Here is a 22,391-nt window from a genome sequence, read left to right as displayed (position 1 = left end):
GGAAGTATATAACTGTTGATGTTAAGAGGAGCTATAGATCCACTGCAGTGAGGGCATACATTCTAAATTCAACTTAAATGTGAGAAAGGGACTCTTTCAGACTCAGGTTTTCCTTTCTTTTCTATTACTGTTTCTGTTACAGCCATAAGAAACATCAAACTGAGGTTCCAAGTTATTACATTAGACCAACATTAGATACAAAAGGCAATTCATCATAGCAGGGAGCACATTTGTAATCAAGAAGTTTCCTAACCAGGACATAGAGCTTTTTGTAATTGTAATTGTATAGTTTGGGGGTTTTTTGCCTAAAAATAACCAGTATTCAGTGGCTCCATTGTTTTGTGGTGAATCAGGAATTTAAATAAAATTGCAGGGTTATTAAAAACATGCAGAGAATAATCAGCCACAGGTCTGAAAAGGCAAGCATCATTTTAGCATTCTCTTTGGCTGCTGAGAGAAAATAAGTATTTTTATGGTCCTAATAATGACTGACATCTTCTATTAAAAAGTAAATTACAGATTATTTGCAAGTTAGAATGGCTTAAAAAGATTATATTATGTAACATGCAATTGCAGGTTTTACTGCTAAGCAAAAGTACCATGCAATTAGTCTTTCTTCAGCTAACAGTTAAAATAATCATACAATGACAAAAAACCTAAAGCACTTTTATCCAATTTTTCTATTTTTCAATTACCAAATCACCAAGTAATTGCTGTTACTGCACATGACACGATCATTAGCATTTGACTTGGATTTTGCAGTCTCAGGTTTGAATGAGGGAGAGGCACAGAAAATATACACTTGGAAGTCCTACCTGGTATTTAAAGATCTATGTAAGTTTTAGCATGATTAAATGTACAGTGGGGAGTTTTTCTAAGTGCTTAATGGGTAGGATCTGTCCCATGAAATGTAGTTATCAAATAACTGTATTCAGACTAAATGTGTTGTCTGGGGCCCCTTTATATTTAATGCTAATGGACATACATGGTAAGAAAGGATCTGATTTCAACCTTCTATGCATCTAAGTCTGCTGAATGCACTTAGCACTCCCTAGAGTTGATGTTTACATTTAATTTCAGAGAAACTGAGGTGGATCCCTGGCCAAAGTGACATAGTAGCTTGACAGTTGCTTTCAAAACCCATGGGATGTGCACACCTAAACCTTGGCCAAAGAATCCAAAGAATAAGGTAAGAAATATTCCTAAAAATAACTACAGGGCTTGAACTCAAAGACACGTGGTGAGGCCACGAAGCCAGGGCTGGAGTAAGCTAGAAAGCAGCACTCCTGTCAGACACTGAATGATATGCTAACAAAGAGAAAACAAACTCATTAGCCAAAGTGGTTGATAGATAGCATTTTACAGTTAGCAAGGGGGTAGAAATCCTTGGTGTCTGCATTTAGTTTTGTCTGAAACAAACCAACATGCCCTGCCAAGAACACAGAAACGATTTGAGAAGTCAAGGATGCAGGACCAGGGAAAGAGTGCAAATGACACTGCATGGAGATGACAATGATCAAAGGCAAACTGTGTTGAAAGGGAGCTAGCAGAAATATCCCTGCATAGGCCTTTTGTCTATAATATAATCCTTGCTTATGACATCTCAACAAGACAGTAACAGAAAAGTCTTTTGCTTTTGTTTTTCAGAATAGGGAGATGAGGCAAACCAAAACAGTTTTTCTTCTGAACTCTTTTGACTACTTAGCAACTACTTCCTAAAAAATATTATTCATATTTGTTTACCTACCTCCTAGATCAATCCTACTTAAACCTCACTGATGAAGATCAGGATAAAAAGGGAAATTAATAAATGCACAATAAGTGTTTAGAAGAGTATGATGTCAGGGGACTATTCTTTTTTCAAAGTGGCCTTCTTACAGAAGACGGATTCTGATTTTGGATGTACCCTAGTCCCAGCATGTGCAGAGTTATTTCAGCCTGATATCTGCAAAAAGGAGAATAGATGAGTTTTCCGGTATCACAGATATGATCTTTGCTGTAAGATGCTGTATCATCCACCCCTTGCAGCAATAATCACTTCCAATATTTTTCAGAGGAACTCCATCCAGAGAATGAGTACGCCTTGAGTACAAGATCCCTCTGTTTTCCAACAGAAGGAGGAAATGGCTGACTCCTGCTGCCATCAAATGAAGTGACAAGAGGAAGGTTCATCTCCCACAACTCCAGTGTGCAATGGAGATCCAACTTGTTTTCCTCTCCTTTTTGCTCACAGTATCTACACAGACAGTCTTCCAAAGAACTTGGACAATTATATTATTTCAGTCATTTAATGTCTTTCTCCTCCTCAACAGCACAATTTAGTACACTCAAAAGCCTGTGACTGCATACTGTAATTGCTCACAACCCTGCTGGTGATGGAGGGACATCATGGTGAAGAAGTCAGTGTTCACCATACCTACAGGTTCACTTGAGTTAAATTTCTGCAGTAAAGTGGGTGACACATTCCTGATGGAAGCCCTGATGTTGCAGCTGGTCGATGATCTGAACTGCGATGGTCTTCCCTACATAGCCTTCCACCTGTTGCTCCTTCTCTTCCTCTTCATCAAACCATGCATGGCATGAGCTGGGATTGTCACTGGGTTTGAGAAGGACCATGGCTGGCTCATAAGGATTCTGGTCTCTGGCCAGGCTGAAGCTGAGTAAACATAATCGCTTTGTAAAAACTAGCTTTTGTGCTAAAGGTAATCATCCTTCCAAGATCTTCTGTGCCTTCTGATTTCTCAGATATCTAACACACTACACATACCTGCTGAGACCAGGCCTTTTCCTCCCATCCTTGCTTCCTTCCTGGCTAACCCCGCTTTGCACACAGGTACAGGAAGAGCTTTCATGTGGCTTTGCTGTTTGCAGCACCGTAAACCTACGTCAACATGCTCAGATGCTGCACCATCGTTCAAAAGACAGATGAAAGAGGCCTTCAGCAGGCATGCTGTGAGGCTGGGAATGCGGCTGTTGTGCCTACCTGATCTGCTCTGCCTCTCGACTCTGCTGTGCCGACAGATTCCCGAGGGACTTCGATTCTGCAGCTCAAGAATGGGAGCAGCAGAATCTTCAGCAACAGATAGAGGGGAGAGCTGCCTAGTCATGCCTCTGTGTCTGCTGGGGCAGTTGCCTCCTGGCTTGCATTGGATGACAGATGATCGTGAGGCACCTGAGAAGAAAGAGTTTGCATCAGTTTGGCTGCAAAGTCCCCGGAGGAAAGCGGGGCTTTCAAACCCTCTGTCAGTGAAACGCATACAAACGACTCTGCGGGAGAAAGGAAGCACACTGCAAAAATCAAAGTTTCAGCTCTGGTCAGAATAAAGTAAATAAGTGAGTAAGTAAATTCTTAACTCTCTCCCCCCTTATAGATAAAAAGGTGCTGTGTGAAAACCAGTCCTTCCCATGAAGAAATGAGAGCCCCGTGCTGCAGTATATTCTTAGCCCCATGGCTCCATCCATAGGGTCTCAGCAGGCAAAGGAATTTGTACTCATGTGGGCCCCTTCCCAAGCACTGAATCAGGCAAAAGGAGAGGTCACCATTCTCACTTAGGGTGCAAAGGAGGGCTGAGGAACTACTGCCTCTCCTGGGATCAGGGCTGAGAGGTTCTATAGAAGAGAGCTTCCTCAAGAATGATCTTTGAGACTCTTGTAAGGAATGAAGCCATGGCCACTGACAGGTAATTGAGCGTAGAATTCTGCTAACCCACTGAAGATTCCAGTTTTAAGCCTTTACATGCACCAAATCAGAATCTGCACATCTTCAGAGAAGTTGCCTTTCTGCTAGGTGCAGACAACAGCAAGACTCTGCAGTTCTCATGTAGGCTGTACACAGGCACAAGGCATCAGAGAAGACCCAGGTCCCAGAAATACCAGTAGTACCAGATGAAACATTTTCCAGTGAGTAAGGCACTACATTTTACAAGTAACAGCTTGAAGGAGATTAAGGACCAGCAAACAGGAAAGGGTGCAGTGCTGGAATCTGGCAGAATGAGCTTGGTGATCTTGCATGTACTCCCAAATTTCACGATGGTGTCTATGCAAGAGGTCAACACACGAGCTGCATAAGAGAATCTTCTTCTCAGCCAGAAAATCAAGATGAAAGGGCATTTTGGCAAGTACAAATGTATGTTCATAGTCAGTTGAGATCACCCACTGCTTGCTTTGCAGCTGCTACTTCAACTGGTGACCATCTTACCTAATCTTAGAGAATACACATATACCCAGAGTAGACACTGATCTCGCCATGACTTGGAAGGATTTAGTATGACAATCTGTATTGGGTTTGGCTGAGCTGGACTTAATTCTCCTCAGAGCATCTTTCAAGTGCTGTGTTTTGCAGAGCCGTAGCTGGTTGTGGATTACACACCAGTGTTTTGGCTACTGCTGAACGAGCACCCAAGCTGTGCTTTTCCAACATTTCCCCACCCCAAGAGTACACTGAGAGGTGGGCAAGATCTTGGGAGGGGACACAGCTAAGCCAGCTGACCCAAACTGAACAAAGGGGTATCCCATGCCATCTGATGTCAGCTTAGACTAAGTGAAAGAAGGATGTGTGGGGATATTCGTCCATGGCATTTGTCCTCCAGAGCAACCACTACAAGTAGTACCCTGCTTCCTGGGACTGACCTAAGATATCTGCTGATGGGGAGCAGAGAGTAACATCTCTCTTTGCTTTTGCTTCTGTGTGCCACCTTTACTTGTGCTTCACATTATTAAATTGCTTCTACCTTATTACTGGCCTTCTATCATATTTTCCCCTCTCCCCTGTCCATCTAAGGGGAGTGATTAAGCAGCTTTGGTGGGCATTTGGCCCCCAGCCAGAGCCAAACCACCACACAATCACACCTGTTTCACATTGAAAAGAATACAAAAATAGAGAGAAACCTTATGGAAGCTGACAAATGTATAATAAATATGGCAGACATCACAGAGGGCAACCTTCTTCATTGCAACATGAGCCATAACTCCAAGCCAAACAACAACATAAAAGTATATTCTAAAGCAAAGACTGTATTTGATATTCAAGAGCTTGCATAAATCAAGTCCACAGTCTTCTGCAGAGGAAATTCAGAGGGTTAATCTGATCTTCAGTGAACTTAAAGTAATATTTGATTCACCAGGTCTGACCACAAAGATTGCAAAGGAGATGTATACAATACGGTATTATACAAAAAAATCCTCTCTCAGCCTCCTTAGAACTACCAAGGTTAGTTTTTACCCACCAAGTAGACAAATGACTGAACCAGCAGCTAACCCCCAGGGTTGATCTTTCTCAAAGATGCTCTTCCCTCTATCCTTTGTTCATTATGAGGGAACTTTGACACAAGGAGGACACCCAAGTCAAGGCTGCATCTTGCCAGTGACGAATTCAGTTAATGCAGGATACAAATCTCTGACACCAGGCTTGCAGAAGTCAGCTTTGAAAAACGAAGGCCTATATAATGTCTAAGCGCTGTATTTTTCCCTCCTCATTTTTTGGTGATCATTACACTCTGCAGAGCTTTTCAGAGCCTACTAGTTATTTTTGAACCTATAAAAGCCATTCACCTTCACAGAGTAACAGAATGGTGGGGATTGGAAGGGACCTCTGGGGTTCATCTAGTCCAACCCCTTGCTAAAGCAGGTAATTAATGTATTTACCTTTTAATGTAGACAATAATGATCTAACAGCCACAGAACCCCCTTCACGACTTTGTGCCACTCATTTCATAACTCTGAGTGTTACTTCTCCCACATGCCAAACAAGGATAACATAACCTACTTCATAAGACTTTGTAAACATCTTGTGTTATTCTGAGGTTGAAAAACACTAGAAATGGCAGCCCCTGGCCACTCACCTCACCAAAAGCAGCAGAACACCTTTATTTCATAGCTGAAAGTTGGTTTCAGCCTCCACAAGGTAAGGACAATCAGTATTTTGGGAGCAAGAGGTCCTCAGTTTAAAGAAGTTTTGTTTTCGGAAGGCATTTGCTGACAGCCTGTCCCTAGAGAAGCGGCCACCAAGATGCTTCCACCCAAATCATTACCTGTTTTGATATGCATCATTTAAACTGATTTTATTAAGCTGAAAGATGTGCTACATCTCAATTGAGATAGGACTTAGAACACAATCAAGATTCACCTTATGCTCAGGAGAACTCCAGCAGATGATACACAACCAACATTCAAAGGAAACCTATTTTTTCCTTGCATGCAAAAAGAACTCTGAGTTATTTATTGCCAGCACAGCAAAGCAGCATCAATCTCTTCCTGTGTATGGAGAAACTCAGCAGTTGAGACCAATTTAAACTGCAATTTAAGCGATTGTATTTAATTGAAAGTCACTGCTTGATTTACTGAATTCTTCTTCCTTTAGGCTTGAAAGCAATCAGGTAGCACAGCAATTTATCAGTATTTCATTGTTACAGCCAGAAAGCCTGGGCCATCTACTGCTGCTGAATCTCAACATATTTTAAGGCTACACTTTAATAGGAAAAGTGAAAATATACATGCTGGGTTAACTTACCCAATATTGGTGTGAGTTGCAAGGACAACAAATCACCACTTATGTGGTCCAGCAATGAAACCTCACACGTGTAAAGTTATCACACAGGAGAGGAAAGAAAGGTAGAACTCATAACTCTGGTTCTTTGTCTCACACAGAAATTATCAGCTAGGAAGCACGGATCCATTAAGACCCTCCAAATTTGCAGGAATCAAGAGAACCATTTTCCACTGAACTTCCAAGTACCTTCATAAATCCCACACACTTATGGTTGTCTCATGGTCTTAGGCAGTAAGACCATGTTCTCTCAAGAGAGGACAACAGCAGGGTGCTGCCACAAGTTGCCCTGTTCAAATGCACTAAAAAACTACCATAATACATCTCCACCACAGATTGTGACTAATCTAAACCACATGATTAATACCACGATTAATATCAAAGTCCAGGCCTTTTCACATTCTTGAACATCACTCAAGGTGTTCAAGACCAGGTTGGATAAGGCCTTGAGCAACCTGGTCTAGTAGAAGGTGGCCCTGCTTAGGGCAAGGCTAAATTCACAGATTGCATTGGGTTGGAAGGGACTCTCAAAGGTAGGCCCCCTTCAGATACTGAAATGTAAGCTATAAGGTCTCCCCGGAGACCAGGCTGAACAGCCCCAATTCTTTCACCCTGCCTTCATATGAGAGATGTTCCAGTTATCTGATCTTTCTGCCCCCCCTTCCATCCGCCACCTCTAGAGCTGCTCTAGAGATCCATGTCTCTCTTGGTTAATCATCTTTTAAAGTCCCTTCCAACCCAAACCACTCTATGATTCTGAATCCCAGCAGGACCACAATGTGCTGCTGCTGCCATGTCCATTCAAATCAGAAACCAGCAGCACATGCCTTGTTCTGACAACCTATTTGTGCCACCCATCTGTAAACTATGTGCAGCTTGCTTGCCCCTTTACCTTCTGAAAGCTGTGATACATGACTGGTAGCTTTTCGTTCAGACACTGATTTTCATATGCAGCTCATGCAGTGAGAAAATACATCCTTGCCTTGCCTAGAAAATCACTTTGCTATTTTGCAGCAGACTTGGATTATGCTTTGAGGTTGAAAAACAATTCTCTTTGGATTATCTTTATGTATATGACAACTTCAGCATGTGACATTAGTACTTGGAACACAAAAAAAAATCTCATGCTTATTTGGGACTTTCTAAAAATGGATCAAATGGGCTTCCTGTAAAATAATCAATGCAACATAAAAAAAAAAATTAAAAAAAGACATCCTGGCAGTAATTTTAATGAACAGGTCATCACAGAATTGTTTTTTTCTTTTTTTTTTAACCAACTGCTCTGATAGAAATTTAGAAACTCTCAAACAGGTAACTGAATTTCCTTCCGACAGCCATCTGTGCATTCATGACACTGGGTTACCGACATGAAGTGTTGCCTTAATTACAGATAGCAGCATCTGGTTGTTGGTATGCACCAAAATATATAACTCTTTTTTAATTACAGAACTAAATTGATGGTTAAATAGGTGAGTAAATGATCTGGACAGCTTCTTCTGGCTGCTCATGGCTTAGATGGGTGTGCACTTGACTAGGTTCACAACTGGCAGGATGTCCAAGCCCAAAGAGTGGTGGTGAACAGAGTTAAATCTAGTTGGTGGTCAGTCACAAATGGTTTCCTCCAGGGCTCAGCACTGGGGCCAGTTTTCTTTAATATCTTCATTACATATCTGGATAAGGGGATTGAGTGCATCCTCAGCAGGTCTTGCAGATGACACCAAGTTCAGAGGGAGTGGTGGTCTGCTTGAGGTAGGAAGGCTTTGTAGAGGAACCTAGACAGGCTGGATCAATGGAACGAGATCACTTCATACAACTGTATGAGGTCCAACAAAGCGCCAGGTCCTGCACTCCAGGCTTGGGAAAGGAAAGCTGCCCAGCAGAAAAGGATCTAGGCATGGTGGTTGACAGTCATCTGAATATGAACCAGCATGTGCCCAGGTGGCCAAGGTGGCCAAAAGCACTCTGGTCTCTATCAGAAACAGCGTGACCAGCAGGGCCAAGAACGTGATTGTCCCTCCTGTACTTGGCACATTGTGCTGTAGTAGTGGGTCCAGAGAAAGGTAGTGAAGCTGATGAAGAGTCTAGAGAACAAGTCCTATAAAATGTGGCTAAGGGAACTGTTTAATCAGAAGAAAAGGAGGCTCAAGGGGAGACCTTCTCACTCTCTACAGCTCCCCAAAAGGAGGCTGTAGTGAGGTGGGAGTTGGTCCATACTCCAAAGCAGCAAGTGACAGGATGAGGGAAATAATCTCAAGTTGCATCAAGGGAGGTTTAGGTTGGAGAAGATGAAAAACTTCATAGCAGAGGCTGTCAAGCCCTAGAAGAGTTTGCTCAGGGAAGTGGTTGAATCATCACTCCTAGAGATATTTAAGAGCTGTGTAGATGTGGTGCTGAGGGACAGGGATTAGTGGTAGACTTGGCAGTGCTGGGTTAATGGTTGGACTCGATGTTCTTTAAGGCTTTTTCCAGCCTAAACTATTCTATGATTTTATGTTGCCGAAGCCTCATAAGAGCAGCAGTCACCTGTGGCTACCACTGCAGTCAGAGAGAGAGCAGCTTTTCAGGCAGTCATGGCATCTACAATCTGCCTTTTAATTGTTCAGTATTAAAATACCCTTCTTCTACCATATCCTCAAAAACTCAGCTCCTAATATGCCATTGTTTTGGCATTGACAGTGTGATGTCTTCATACCACTGCTGTGGAAATAATTGCTGGCTTCTGACAGATGGAGGGAGATAGAAACCAGCCTGGTGTTATGTGGAAAGTATGTCAGCTGAGTGTTCCTGCTAAACTGGGCCCTGGTGAAAGAATTGACACCATCTCCTTTGCACTGCAACGTTACCTGTTAGGGCGAGCATCCGTGGTGCTGATAGCCTTGCTCACACATCACAAGCCTATTGTTTCCACCAGCCTCACCAGGCTCACACTGGTAACAGCCAGATCATGATCTGAGGGCTGGAGAGTTCTGCAGTGAAATTCTGGTCTTAATGCCACACAATAAGGAGAAGATGATGTGAATTTTGTGGCCAAGGAAATACCACAGAATCACAGATTGTGATGGGTTGGAAGGGACCTACGAAGATCTAGTCCAATCACAGAATCATAGAATCAGTCAGGTCAATCCCCCTTGCCAAAGCAGGATCACCTAGGGCAGGCCCCACAGGAATACATTCAGATGGGTCTTGAAAGTCTCTAGAGAAAGAGACTCCACAGCCTCTCTGGGAAGCCTCTTCCAGTGCTCTGTCATGCTTACAGCAGTTTTTCCTCACATTGAGGTGGAACTTCCTGTGTTCTAGTTTGTATCCTTTGTCCCTTATCCTATCACAGGGCATCACTGAAAAGAGACTGCCCCCTTCTTCTTGACACCCATCCTTCAAATATTTGTTAGCATTAATAAGATCTCCTCCCAGTCTTCTCTTCTTCAGACTCACCAGCTTTGGAGGCATTTGGCCCTACAGGAAAGGGGACTGAGTTGTACTGCTATTGGTAGAGGTGAAGAGAGCTTATTCTGTCCATTTCACAACAATAAAACCTCATTAGGATGGATTAGCCATGGTTTTAATGGGATTGTTTGTCACTGTTAGCATGCAACTGGGGACAGGGCTATCCAACACCATCAATCCAGTGGTGAGCCAGGTCGATAGCTTATTTGATTTCAGCCAAAGGGGCTGCCCCAAATCTTGCACCTCCTTGTGCTGGTGGCAACCTGCAGCAACTCACTACAAGCAGCAAAGCTGTTCTGGGCATACACTACAGTACCTAAAGATAATTGCTGACCTGGGAAGTTAAAATTCAAGAGCAAACTGTCCTGAACTTTTCACAGAATCACAGAGTGTTAGGGGTTGGAAGGGACCTCTGAAGATCAGCCAGTCCAACCCACCTACCAGAGCAGGATCACCTAGAGCAAATCACACAGGAACACATCCAGGCAGGTTCTGAATGTCTCCAGTGATGGAGACTCCACAACTTCTCTGGGTAACGTGTTCCAGTGCTCTGCCACCCTCAAAGTGAAGAATTTTTCCGAGTACAGGACCAGCAGTTTGACCCAGGACATGAAGTCGTAAGTACATTTACTGAAACCAAGCAAACAAACAATAGGGAGGGCGTCTTTGCAGACAGTGTGTGCTATGGGTCTGAGGAATAAGCATCTCTTGTTCAGTGAAAAAAAATAATTTTACCATGTCCCAGACATCTGGAGACTATGTTCTCTACTTAAACACATCTCTCGAAGATACTACCATGGTCTCCATGCATTAGGAGTCACACACATATATCTGCAGAGTAAAGCTCTGCTCATTTACTATTTGCTTGTTTCAGAAGTTTTAATGTTTGAAGGGGATAAGAAGGTCACAATTTTTGGTGTGGTTTTTTGTTTGTTCTTTTGTTTGTTTGTTTTGGGTTTGATTTTGTTTGGTTTTATGTTGTTGCTTGGGGTTTTTTTTGTTTGTTTGGGGTTTTTTTTTGTCCTAAAAAGAAAACAAGATTTTCAGATTTTAATGAAAAAGAAATGACTCAGTGATGATGCACAGCACTCCTCTTGTATTGTGATTAACTATTGTCAAGAGCAGAAAGCAAAAAAGCAGGTATTTTTTGTTGTAGCTGAACAATGACATCCATCAGCAATTTCTGTCAATTATTCCTCACTGTCTGTACACAGCTTTTCACTCCAAATCAGCAGACAGCAACTTCACTCACAATCAGAAATCTCAACAGCTTCCACGTGCCCTCCTATCCTTGCTATCAAGTGAACAAAGAGGCAGTAAATAACTTAAATTTCACATCATATAGCTAAAATAGTGCTTGATCAAGGGATGTGTCACTCTACACTCTTGCACCTAATTACCCTTCTAGATGAGCAGCTTTAGGGTAGCTTGGGAGGAAATCCAAGTTAAACAGTCAAAAAACCCTTCCCTGAACACACCAGTCATATCTTGTGCTTAGATACCATATCTCACCCATGAGGATTTCTACCTCCCACTCCTCTGACCTCTGCCAACACACTCTGCTCCAGGTCAGAACAGGCACTCATGTCAGTGATATGGTCTCTCTCAGCTGCACCATCCAATACCTGGGGAACAACCACCTTCATGTCCCACATCACACGTGAGGAGAAGGGAAGCTCTAATTGCACTGATTATCAATTCCCTGAAAACTGATCCCACAGCAGAAGCAAATGACAAATATGTTGATACGAATGAGAAGGACATTGAGGTGCTGGAGCGTGTCCAAAGAGGGGCAATGAAGCTGGTGAGTGGGCTAGAGCACAAATCTTCTGAGGAGCACCTGAGAGAACTGCAGTTGTTAGTCTGGAGAATAGGAGGCTCAGGGGGGACCTTTTTGGTCTCTAGAGCTCCCAAGAGGTTGTAGCAATGTGAGGGTTGGTCTGTTCTTCCAAGTAACAAGCAATAGGACAAGAAAAAACAGCCTCAAGTTGTTATAAGGGAGGTTTAGATTGGATATTCTGTGGATTTCTTCACAGAAGAGGATGTCAAGCACTAGATTAGAACAGGCTGCCCAAGAAAGTGCCCAGGCTGCCCTGGAGGGATTTAAAAGATGTCTAGACATGGTGCTTAGGTGACTTGGCAGTGCTGCACTAATGGTTGGACTTGATGATCTTAAAAGTCTTCCAGCTCTACATCTGCTTGGTTTGGTGATGGTAACTGTGATGGGACCTAGTCCCAAGGTGATAACTTCCCCTGTTAAAGACCTACTGATAAAGAATAATGCCATGGACCTTAGTACCATTTAGAACTAAGATCTGAGAAAGAAGCACAAGAATCTAAACCACTACAAACACCAATAAAACCTGACAATAACTGGGCAGACTGAGGACGCGCCATTAAATCAGAGAGAAAAGGTGTGCCCAGCTCTGACAACTGGAATGCTGTAAGTCAGTTTTGAGCAAAAGAAATATTAAGAGCTAATGAGAAAGAGTCTATCTACATCTAACATTATGAGATCTGTCAGCTTCAGGAATTCGGAATTAAAACTGGAATCAGGCAGGACCATCTGTGCATGGCCACGTCAGTTGCGAAAACAACCTGGAATTTCACTTGGTCCTGGCACCTGCAGTGTGTGTTTGCTTCTAGAGTCTTTGGTTGCCACATAGAAGATGGGTTTTTTAGAGTGCACTGCCCATAGGGAAGCTACATTGTGCTACTGTCCCAGTGTCTCCTATGATCTACTAGATGAAATCTGCAGTCAGAACATCAATGACATCTGATCATATGAACTTTGACATCTGTGAAAGGCCCCAGCAAGACAAGGTATAGCATTTGCACACACTGGCTGTGCCCAAAATGAAAACCTGGTGAGATCCGTACACAAAGTACATGCACATGCACCAAGTAGTAGTAATAAGTAGTAGTAGTAATAACAGTGAGATTAAATACACAAGTTTTGAAGAGACAAGGAGCTTCTACTCACACTCAATATAGCCAGATCATATAGGTAGATACGTAGATATGATTACTCACATTTTGCAGACAAGCTAAGTGGGAAACAGTTGCTAAAGACGTTGCACAAAGGCAGTGGTTGATTCTCATCTCCCCAGAACCCCTCAGCTGGCTGCCCACTGCTGAGACTGAAGTTCCCGTATTAAGCACCATATGCTTGATGCCTTGCCTTCTGCAGCAAACCTGATAAACACTTGCAAATCTTTCTGCACATTAGCTGTATGTTCTTCTTATGAAGAACCTGCTCTGATATGGATACTTTGGAGGAAAACCACAGATTATGATGTGCGTGGTCTGCATCCAATGCCATGCCCTAAAACCTCTGACTGGGGACTGGAGTACAAAATGAACACAGGCTGCAACATCCATCATGTTCAACAGCTGTAGCCATTAAAAACCAACCAAAGGGAAAAAAAAAATAAAAAGACCTCCTCAGGAAGCACATAAAGGCTTTGCTGGCTGTAAACAACCTGCAGACTGCCTTTTTCAGGAGCTGTGATGCATGAGCACAATGGTCAGCTGTCTCTGGAGGACTTACCAATTTGTTAAATGGCTTCTCTTTGTATTGCTCTGGATCAAGACCCTTCCTCAAAACACATAAAGACAATTATTTAAAAAACCTGAATCTCTGTTCAAATCTTTGTTCCACTTGGTAATCCATCTGTATTTTACTGAAAATCAAGTTAAAAGTGTGGAAATATTTACTCCTGGTTTTTTTTCTCCTTACTCACTTTAAGCCAAGAAGACTTTTTTTCCCTTTTCTTATTTCAGCCCAACTCAAATTTATCACTGCCTCTTTTAAGCACTGACACGGAATTCCATTGATCTGACACCAAAAATAATATACCAGCACCAGCACAGGAGTAGCAGAAGAGATGCTGGAAAAGCAGCTTATTTGAGAACATCTGTAGTGGAACTGGCAGCTGGAGTATGTATTTTGAAATGGACTGGATACATCTATTTATTACCTTTAGAGTCTGAAGGAACCTGGAGTAAAGTGCGGCAAAGTAAGAATGATTTTTATACATTGAAATCAAAACTTCTACATAAAATAACCTATCAAAAAAAGAGTTGTAAAACATCCATTTGGAGAGGAATACTTTGGACTGAATTCTGCTGTCGTAAAACATTTCTGGCTTCTCCATTTGCCTTGGGAAACAAACCCTGTGTTGAAATTTCACACTCAGCTGTGACAACTCCACAGTTAGAAAAGTAAGTTAGTGGTGATTACCACTGACCTCCAGTAATGGTATGAACAACTCCTCCTTCAGCACAGAACTCTTCCCAAGCAAAGAGCCTTTGTCTGTTGCTCCTTCCTTACCCTTCTGGACACTGTATCCAGAATGCAGCCTGGGAAGGGCAAGACCAGGCACACAAATACACTCCCTCCACCAACTATGCAACCCACAAAGAAGTCTTGTGAAAGATTTTAAGCCCCCTCCCACAACCATGAACATCCTAGAAGGCAACTTTCTGGCTAAGTGCTGCTGAGGAAATCTAAGCCAAGCTGCCTTGGTGCAGCAGAGGAAGAAGAGGGCAACATAGAGGCACACAGAGGTCTGCACCCCAATGTTCAGCCAAACAAGCCCACGTCAGCACCTTATTCCAGATCATGAGGACTGATCCAATCCCTGCTGCAGCTCATTGAAAGACAAACTGATTTTAGTGACCATTGGCTCAACATCTGAGGAGGATGACAGGGGTGCTTCCACATTAGGCTGCTCTGTGAGGAGGAGGAATCTGGACATCAGATGTTTTTATTCAGGTGAAGCCAAGACATACCTGCCTGAGGGAATAATTTTCCAGGGACTTACGGGGCCTTTGTCCCCTTATTGTGGCTTTGGAACAAGGACTTTATTTTAACCTTTTGCTTACATAAATAGCCCTAAGAGATCACCTGAGTAGCAACTTCTGAATGAGTCCCTTGAACACATTCAAAAGGACATCCTTCACTGCAAGAGACCTACATGACTTTCTTTCCCCAGATACACTTGACCCAACGCCAGCTAAAGCTTATCACAGGATTCCTTAGCTTAAGATCAATCAGCTTTTCACCACTTCAGCACTGACTGAGCAACTGCTAAATACAAATCATTTGACTTGAAGTTACACACCACCCCAATGAAAGGAAACTTATGTTACAAACTTTGTAATGAATTATATCAGATGTGCCTCCAATAGTTTCACAATCTCTACATTTTATACCAAAATAAAAGGTTATGAGTCTCTATTTAAAAAATCCTTTGAAAATTAATCTTGTCACTGCTAAAATTTAGAAAAATTTCCAAAAAGAAAGAGACATTCTGAGTTAAACTCATGTTTTCACTTTCGGTGCAGTAAAACAAGAGTAGCTTCAATGAAAGCAGTGAGGCTGCTTTGTCATAGAACGTTGTGAAATGAGTTTAGACCCAGGACACTCCAGAAATCACTCGTATGCATCTCATTACTAATTAACTGTGATATAGCTTCTACTTTCAAGAAATACTGCAATAAATCCAGACTGGTTCATGGGTCTCCTAAGATACAAGTGGAAAAGCAGTCAGCACATTGATGCACAACTCGGTATCTGATTGCTTGTAGTTATCTCCAATACAAACTACTGCCTTTCTTGTTTGATGGGTGCCTCTAGAGACTCATTCATTCCAGCTCCCTTAGACACCAATCTTAGGAGATGAATCACCTTCTCAGAGCTGTCCAGCTCTCCTGCTGACTCCAAGAAGTTCAGACTTTTTTGCACTTATTGAGGCTTACATTTCGATGCCTGTCTCAGGCTCAGCTCATGGCACCCCTGTGGTAGGTGCATTAAACACATACATTTTACAAGTAAGCAGTTGGGGCAGAAGTAAGTATTTAGCACAGTATTGCTACATTTGGTAATGCCAAGATACTTCCAACTGTTTTCTCCACTGCCCTTAAGCTAGCAGCTCCAATTGGTCTCACTTGCCTTTCTGTGATGGCACATTTGGGATATGTCTCTTCCATGCAGTGTCCATACAACCCACCTGGCTCTGGCACTCACATACATACAGTCCTCTTGCTGTAGCTGATTGGCACTGGCAAGTGGGAACTGGGCAGACCGACATGAAGACATGCTCTGAAAAATACTTGGTGGCTGTGGGTCATACCTAGATACACACCTCACATCCTCCAGAACCACTCAGCCCACATGCCAGCCCTTCTCAGCATGTCTCAGGTGTCTCTTGCTTCATTTCTTTCCATGTGAGCAGCACTTTCTAATCAGCTATCTGCAAGCATCTGCTGCCTCTTTATTCCTGTAGAAGTCTTCTTGCCTCCATTTTACTACCCTATTCAGGAATCAGTGGTTTCTGTGGTTCTACCAGAAGTTATCTAGGAAGTCACAAACCTCAACTACTTGAAAACTGCCACTCAGAGTGCACTGCTCCCTTGCTCTCCTCTCAACACACAACCCAGAATTCAAGTTGCTGCAGCATCTCTTCCATGTGCCCTCCTCATGCCTGGGAAGGAAAGGGGTGACAGGGCAGAGCTCTTGGGAAGCTGGCTGTCATATCCCATTAGGATTCTTTGGGAATCCTCGCTAACACATTTGCTGATCTGTAAAAGTGGCTGCACACACATTTAATGTATGGATGCAGTATTAGTTCAGCTTGGCCAGCTTCATCCCCAGCAAGAACCTTTCCATTTTCAGCCTGTTGGATGTGACAAGTGCTATCATGTAGTCACTTCCAGTCTATTGCCCTTTCCTCCAGTGACAACCGGATTTTCCTTCCCTAAGGAAATAGACAATGCAATATTTGACACTGCTGCTGCAACCCAGCAAGAGGAGAAGGTTAATACTGGGCTGAAGAGAGGTGCCTGACAGCAGCTGGGACCGGTGAAGTTGGAGGCACCCACAGTTTGAGTTGTCCTGGGGACAGTGTTTAGTCCTCACATTCACTGCTTGGCATGACACAAGCCTGGTCTGTGTTGGAAGCTCTCAGGAAGTGAAGACCAGCAGATCACCCTATTTACCAGCACAGCAAGCCAGCTCACCTGGCTGTAATGCTGCTCTTTGACAAGTAGGCAAGTGTACAAATTACAATATCACACTCCTAAAATTTGGTGCTGTCCAACAGCAATTGACAGACATAAGCAGCAGGTCTAGCAGCTCCTTCAACCTTCTTTAAGGCATTCTCCCCTAAAGAACCACCAGGTAACTACCAAGTCTGCAGAATTCTAAATATCACACATAAACTTCCAAGAAAAATGACACAACCTACTGCCTGCTCTATCAAAACCCAGCCCTGTTTGTAATTTAAACCAGTCCAACCCAGGTAGGTTGAAGAAGGGGAAGTCACGCTCTGCTGACAAGCACTGGACCGTGTCTCTTGCATTGTTTTTACCCTCACAAAAAGGAATCACATTTTCATTGGTGGTTGGCATACCAAAGCTCTAACCAGAGACAGCACGTGCCTTGCAATTTTGTAGTGTTTGAGTGAAATTTGAGTGTTCTTAACAACATACATGGGAAAAGAGTTTCATTTCTGGCAGAACGAGCAACTTCAGAAAGTACCACTCAGCTCTTAAAAAGCTCTGACACTAAATAGAACAAACTTGCAGCAGTGCAGGTAAAGCCTGAGATTTCTACAGCCATTTAAAATGAAAACTTGAACCTGAATATGAGGAATATTTTTAGAAAAGCTTTCCTTTTCACCTTCGATTTCTACCACGTGTGAACCCAGTGCATATTTTCGGCATGCCAAGATTTACGTCTGCATCACATCTATCAGTGCAGTCCTGTCTCATGCTGGACAACAGTACCACGTTTCCAGTTCACACTGAAGTGCAGTGTGAAATTGGTATGCACTCTGCAAGCAACAGGGCTGTCACATCCAAGTGAGAACACACTACAGATCTCACAATTTCTCTCTTATGGTTTTTTGCTTCAGAACTGATACTTCTGAAAAGGAAGAGGGGGAGAAAAAGTAGTGTAAAGCAAAATTTGCTATCTCAAGCTGAGGGACAGCACACCCCAAAAAGTTGGTGCTTCTGTCTTTAAATCAAAAAAAGATATATCTATTAGACAATATTAAAATACTACAAAAAATTTGGTAACGTTATATGGACTTATCTTCACATCATTCTGAAAGCCAGGACTGAGGTACAGCAACTTTATCAGTTGTTCACAATTCAATATTAGTTTCTCCATCAGGGAATCACTTTCTCCATCAGAAATCACTCACACAGCAGTTAAACATGAGCAACAGAAATGATATTAAAGGGGTAAAAATGCTATACAGGCAATTAAGTCACTTCAAACACACACATACATGGACATGCTCACGTTATTATGGATGGAATGGAGCAGAAAGAGCATGCAAAGTAAATTCCTGCCCAGGGTTAAATTCACAGGAGAAAAGCAGCATTTACCGTCTGGCACAGGTGAATTTAATTCAGAAACATTGTAGGATGGTAAAGGTGCCACTCGTGCCGAATGTTTCTTCATCCTTTGCTCCTGCTCTCCTGCTCACACGCTCACTTCAGCTTTAGGCTGCATCGCTTTTGGTCCCGAGTACTATAGCAAACACTCTGCTATGGCTGGTGGCTAGATGTTGTTCTGGAGATGCTGCAGTAGGCTATGAGTACTGATTTGCTGTTTCCCTGGGAAACCATTTGCAACACATTCAAACAATGCTTGACCTCTGCTAACACTTTTCTTTCATTCAATTGTTACGCGCGGCGGATAAAAATACAAATATAAACTTGAAAGTGCGGCAGCCCTTTTGCATGAAAGCCAGGATCACATCAAATATCTGCGCTGTGGTAGCAAAGCAGGCAGCAGATTTCTCAGACAGCTGCAAGGGAATTATGCAATAATGTTCTGGTTCCTTACACTATGACAATATACAGATGATTACAGTAATTACTTTAACTAAACTTTGACTAATGTAACTCGTATATAGAGCAGTTAAATCAGGAATGCCTCAGGCAAAAGAGCTGGTGGCATCCAGCTCTGTATCCAATAACAAAGTGATGGTATTGCAGGAGTCTCTTCTCTTTTAATGCCCTAAAAAACTGTCACAACCAGGAGATATATGCAGGCTAGGGTTGGTTTACATTTCTTCCTCACTTCCCTTCAGGCAGTCAGGACAGTTTTGTCCCTCTTTTCGCTCCCTCTTCTATTCCCATTTTATTATCATTTATATCACTGGAAGTTGTTGACCTGGAGCAATGAGGTGGTTTCAGTAAACAAAACAGTGACAACCCACACAATTTCTCCAACTCTTAGAAAACCTCATCCACTTGTGTAACCCAGCACTGTGCTGGGAACTTCCTTTGCCAGAAGACAGTTACCAACACCTTTCAAGAGCCTTGGCTTCAGAGCTCTTTACCAAGAGAATTACTATTAAGACTTACACAAGAATTTGTAGATAGAAAGCTTTACCATTGATATTCAAGGTATTTGGCATAGAAACCATGGGAAATAAAAAGGAAATGGTCAGAAGGCAGCTTGGCTCTACCAGGAATCTGCTAGCAAAGCTGCAGAACTTTTAAGGGCTGCAGAAACACATACCTTTCATCTATTTGAAAGCAACTAACAGTAGAAACTCTTGGCCTGCGTGTTGGTCCTCCATCCTTTACTAGAAATTACTGGCTGTAAGGAAGGCCACAAAGTGATTTGAAAAGGATGAAGAATCCTGTGCTGGGCTTCCTAAAGCAGCCTGCCAGGATCTCACATACTTTATGCAGTAACAAACACCCATACGGAGGTGCAGAAGGGAAGAAGCAGAGTCCTGACCAGATCATCCTTCAGATGCAACCACAGAAGAGCCTGGCACATATAGAGAACTGACCTATGGCATCCTAATGCATGAGTCCACTGTACCTAGATGAGTAGGAAGTGATTTTTCTGTCTTTGGAGCAACTAAGCCAGCAGCACAGGACATTATTATAACTGCAGGACCTTGCCCTGCACATCACTTTAATGTTGCTCTCTTCAGGACATAGAATGGCCTGCACTCTGCTACTGGGGTGCAGTGACAGTAAGAAAGAGATAGTGTTTAAGTCTATGGAGGGAAGAGGAAAGCACCTCATCACCTCCTATCCTAAGCCCATCCCACCTCAGTGTCAAGTACCTGGGACACACGGTGAAATAAGTACAGAAAAGAGAAATGGTTCAGCTGCTGGGTTTTCCACCCAGCATGTCCTCTCCTGGAAGGCTTGGAGCAATCCTTTAGGGTCTTCATTATGTCCCCTGTGACTTCTAAGGTTTTCCAGCCTTTTCCAAAGAATCATACTGCATCAGATAAAGCTAACCAGCTTTTACTGCTTATCTGCACACAGAGGGCCAGCCCTCAGTAACAAACACCTTTCCAAAGAAAATTATCTTCCCAATTTGCAGACGGAATTTTATTCTCCTCTCCAAAGTGCTGAGATTCAGCAGAGTTTGCGACAGAGTAATCACCAGTCAAGTAATTGCTGGCTCCACAATCACAAAGCTGTCTATAAATACATGTCTTGTCCTTGAGCATTTACATGATATAAACAACATGATAATATAAGACAGAGATTGTTTTTAGAAAACCATTTCTGAAAGTAGGAGCTTATAATGGAATCATTAACGAGGCTTAACAATGGGGAGGATGAAACACATGAGACAACGTCAGACAATTCGAGACAATTCCTTCAGACAATTTCGGCATTAATGGCAGAACGTGACTGCATCTAGAAGTTGCTCCTTTTTGTTTCCAAAGGAAAATGAGCCATCATCTGAACACTAATTCAGAAGCCACAAACACACAAAGCAATTTCCACTCCATATAACAGTTACAGAACAAACAAAGCCGATATAAAACTGTTGTAAAACTGTAACTCCCATCACAGACTGCAGCTTGAAAAGCGTCACCTTCTCTGGCTACACAAGCAAGAGCTCTCGCCATCTGCTTCTGCTCCTGCTATGAATAGTTGATCACATTTCTCTCTAAGATGCTATTCATGTAGATCCTCTGATTCTTCCTATGTACTCTGTCTCTACATTAAGTGTGCTGAAAAGAAGAATAAAACAACATGGAGTGGAAGGGAGAGAAGCAGGTTTTACCCCTCTCTCCTGATGTACATCAGACAAATCCACCCACAAGCAGAATGTGATGTCCAGATTTACCAGAACAGCACAATAGTTACTCCACAGACTGCAAGTCAACATGAAAACCATGGTCCTCTGCCATTTTACCTCATGTTTATGCAAAGCACCAGAATGGACAAGTATGGGTGTTTTAAAAAAAAAATTCAACAATAAACTAGTTTCCAGGGAAAACAGATCTTCATATCTTTTTGGTTGCCTCAAGTTCTATGCTTTCAGCCTGCCACATGTTAAGGTTTGATTAGTTGCAGGAAGTAGAAGCTGTGGGATACCTGAAAAATCTGGCTGATGATTTCCTTGAACACAAGCCCCACATTAACAGCAGCCACTGTCTAGAATTAACAAATCCTAGTACAATCCCATGCTCCACATCATCTACATAGCCAATTATTGTCACTCAGGGAGTGCCTATTTACCAAGGAAATGTGCAGCATGAATTACAGCAGTGTAAATTATACAATGTATAACTATTCAGTGTAAATGCAGGCTGCAGGCTTATGACCTCCACATCTGTTCTAGTTAAGGCAAACACTGCTAAGACATTTATCCAAAGCTCTCGAGGCAGAAGCATCCATTCCCTTGTACCAGTTTTATTGTAAAAGACAATAATTGAATGAGGTGAGTCTCAGGAGAAGTTCCTCCAGCAGTTGAAGGCCTCTGAACCACATCCAGATTGCTACCAGTTGCCTTCCTTGTGCAGACACAGGGCACGCTGCCTGCAGCAGTCTCTGTCCCCCGCCTCAGTAAATATTAATCCAGACAAGAAGTTGTGAGTCTGCTGACTCACTAAGCAGACAGTAAACCAGTCTTGGAAGCAGCATCAGAATTAGAGAGTGCTGAATCACATCCACTAACAACTACCCCACGTTCACAGCAGAAAGAGGCTGATGCCGTCAAAACCCACACAGCTCCCTTGGCTTACAACGTCTCCCTTTGCAGTAGTCAGTCACACATATTCAAGGACCTGAAGCAAAGTAAAAGCTATTTACTCTTCTTCACTGAAGCTGCAACCTACATCAAGCTGTAGCAGAACTCCAGGTAACTGCAGGTTTGTCCTAAGTGTCAGCCCCACAAGCTGTGCTCCAGACACAGATGTGCTCACTTTCTGCTGGCAAAACAATAAAATCATCTGGAGGTTTACCTTGTGGTAAAACAAAAAGGATAATGTCCACATTATCTCATGTCACTAGATGGTTATGGTGTCTACCTTCCCAGCCAAGGAACAATGTGAGCTATGTCAGGTTCAGTTTTGGGAGCTTTTTTCCCCTGTAGGAAACAATCACAATATTATTA

At 42.7% G+C, this 22,391-nt stretch overlaps 1 protein-coding gene across 3 annotated transcripts in view; it reads right to left on the bottom strand.

The window, feature by feature from the left end:
- The window catches only part of SLC35F4 (solute carrier family 35 member F4), a 132,991-nt gene that overhangs the window by 24,726 nt on the left and 85,874 nt on the right, over positions 1-22,391 (bottom strand). For 2 of the 3 annotated variants that reach the window (XM_054400492.1, XM_054400493.1), the window contains exon 2: positions 2,984-3,172. In XM_054400492.1, the coding sequence (XP_054256467.1) occupies positions 2,984-3,172 (189 nt within the window). Of the gene's footprint in view, positions 1-2,983; positions 3,173-18,388; positions 18,465-22,391 lie in introns of those variants that run through there. The other variant, XM_054400494.1, reaches the window with a different exon arrangement.

This window comes from Indicator indicator, chromosome 4, assembly GCF_027791375.1.
Source record: "Indicator indicator isolate 239-I01 chromosome 4, UM_Iind_1.1, whole genome shotgun sequence".
In the NCBI taxonomy this organism is placed as follows: domain Eukaryota; kingdom Metazoa; phylum Chordata; class Aves; order Piciformes; family Indicatoridae; genus Indicator; species Indicator indicator.
Note: the sequence above shows the minus strand (reverse complement) of the source record. Positions and strands in the feature narration are given on the sequence as shown.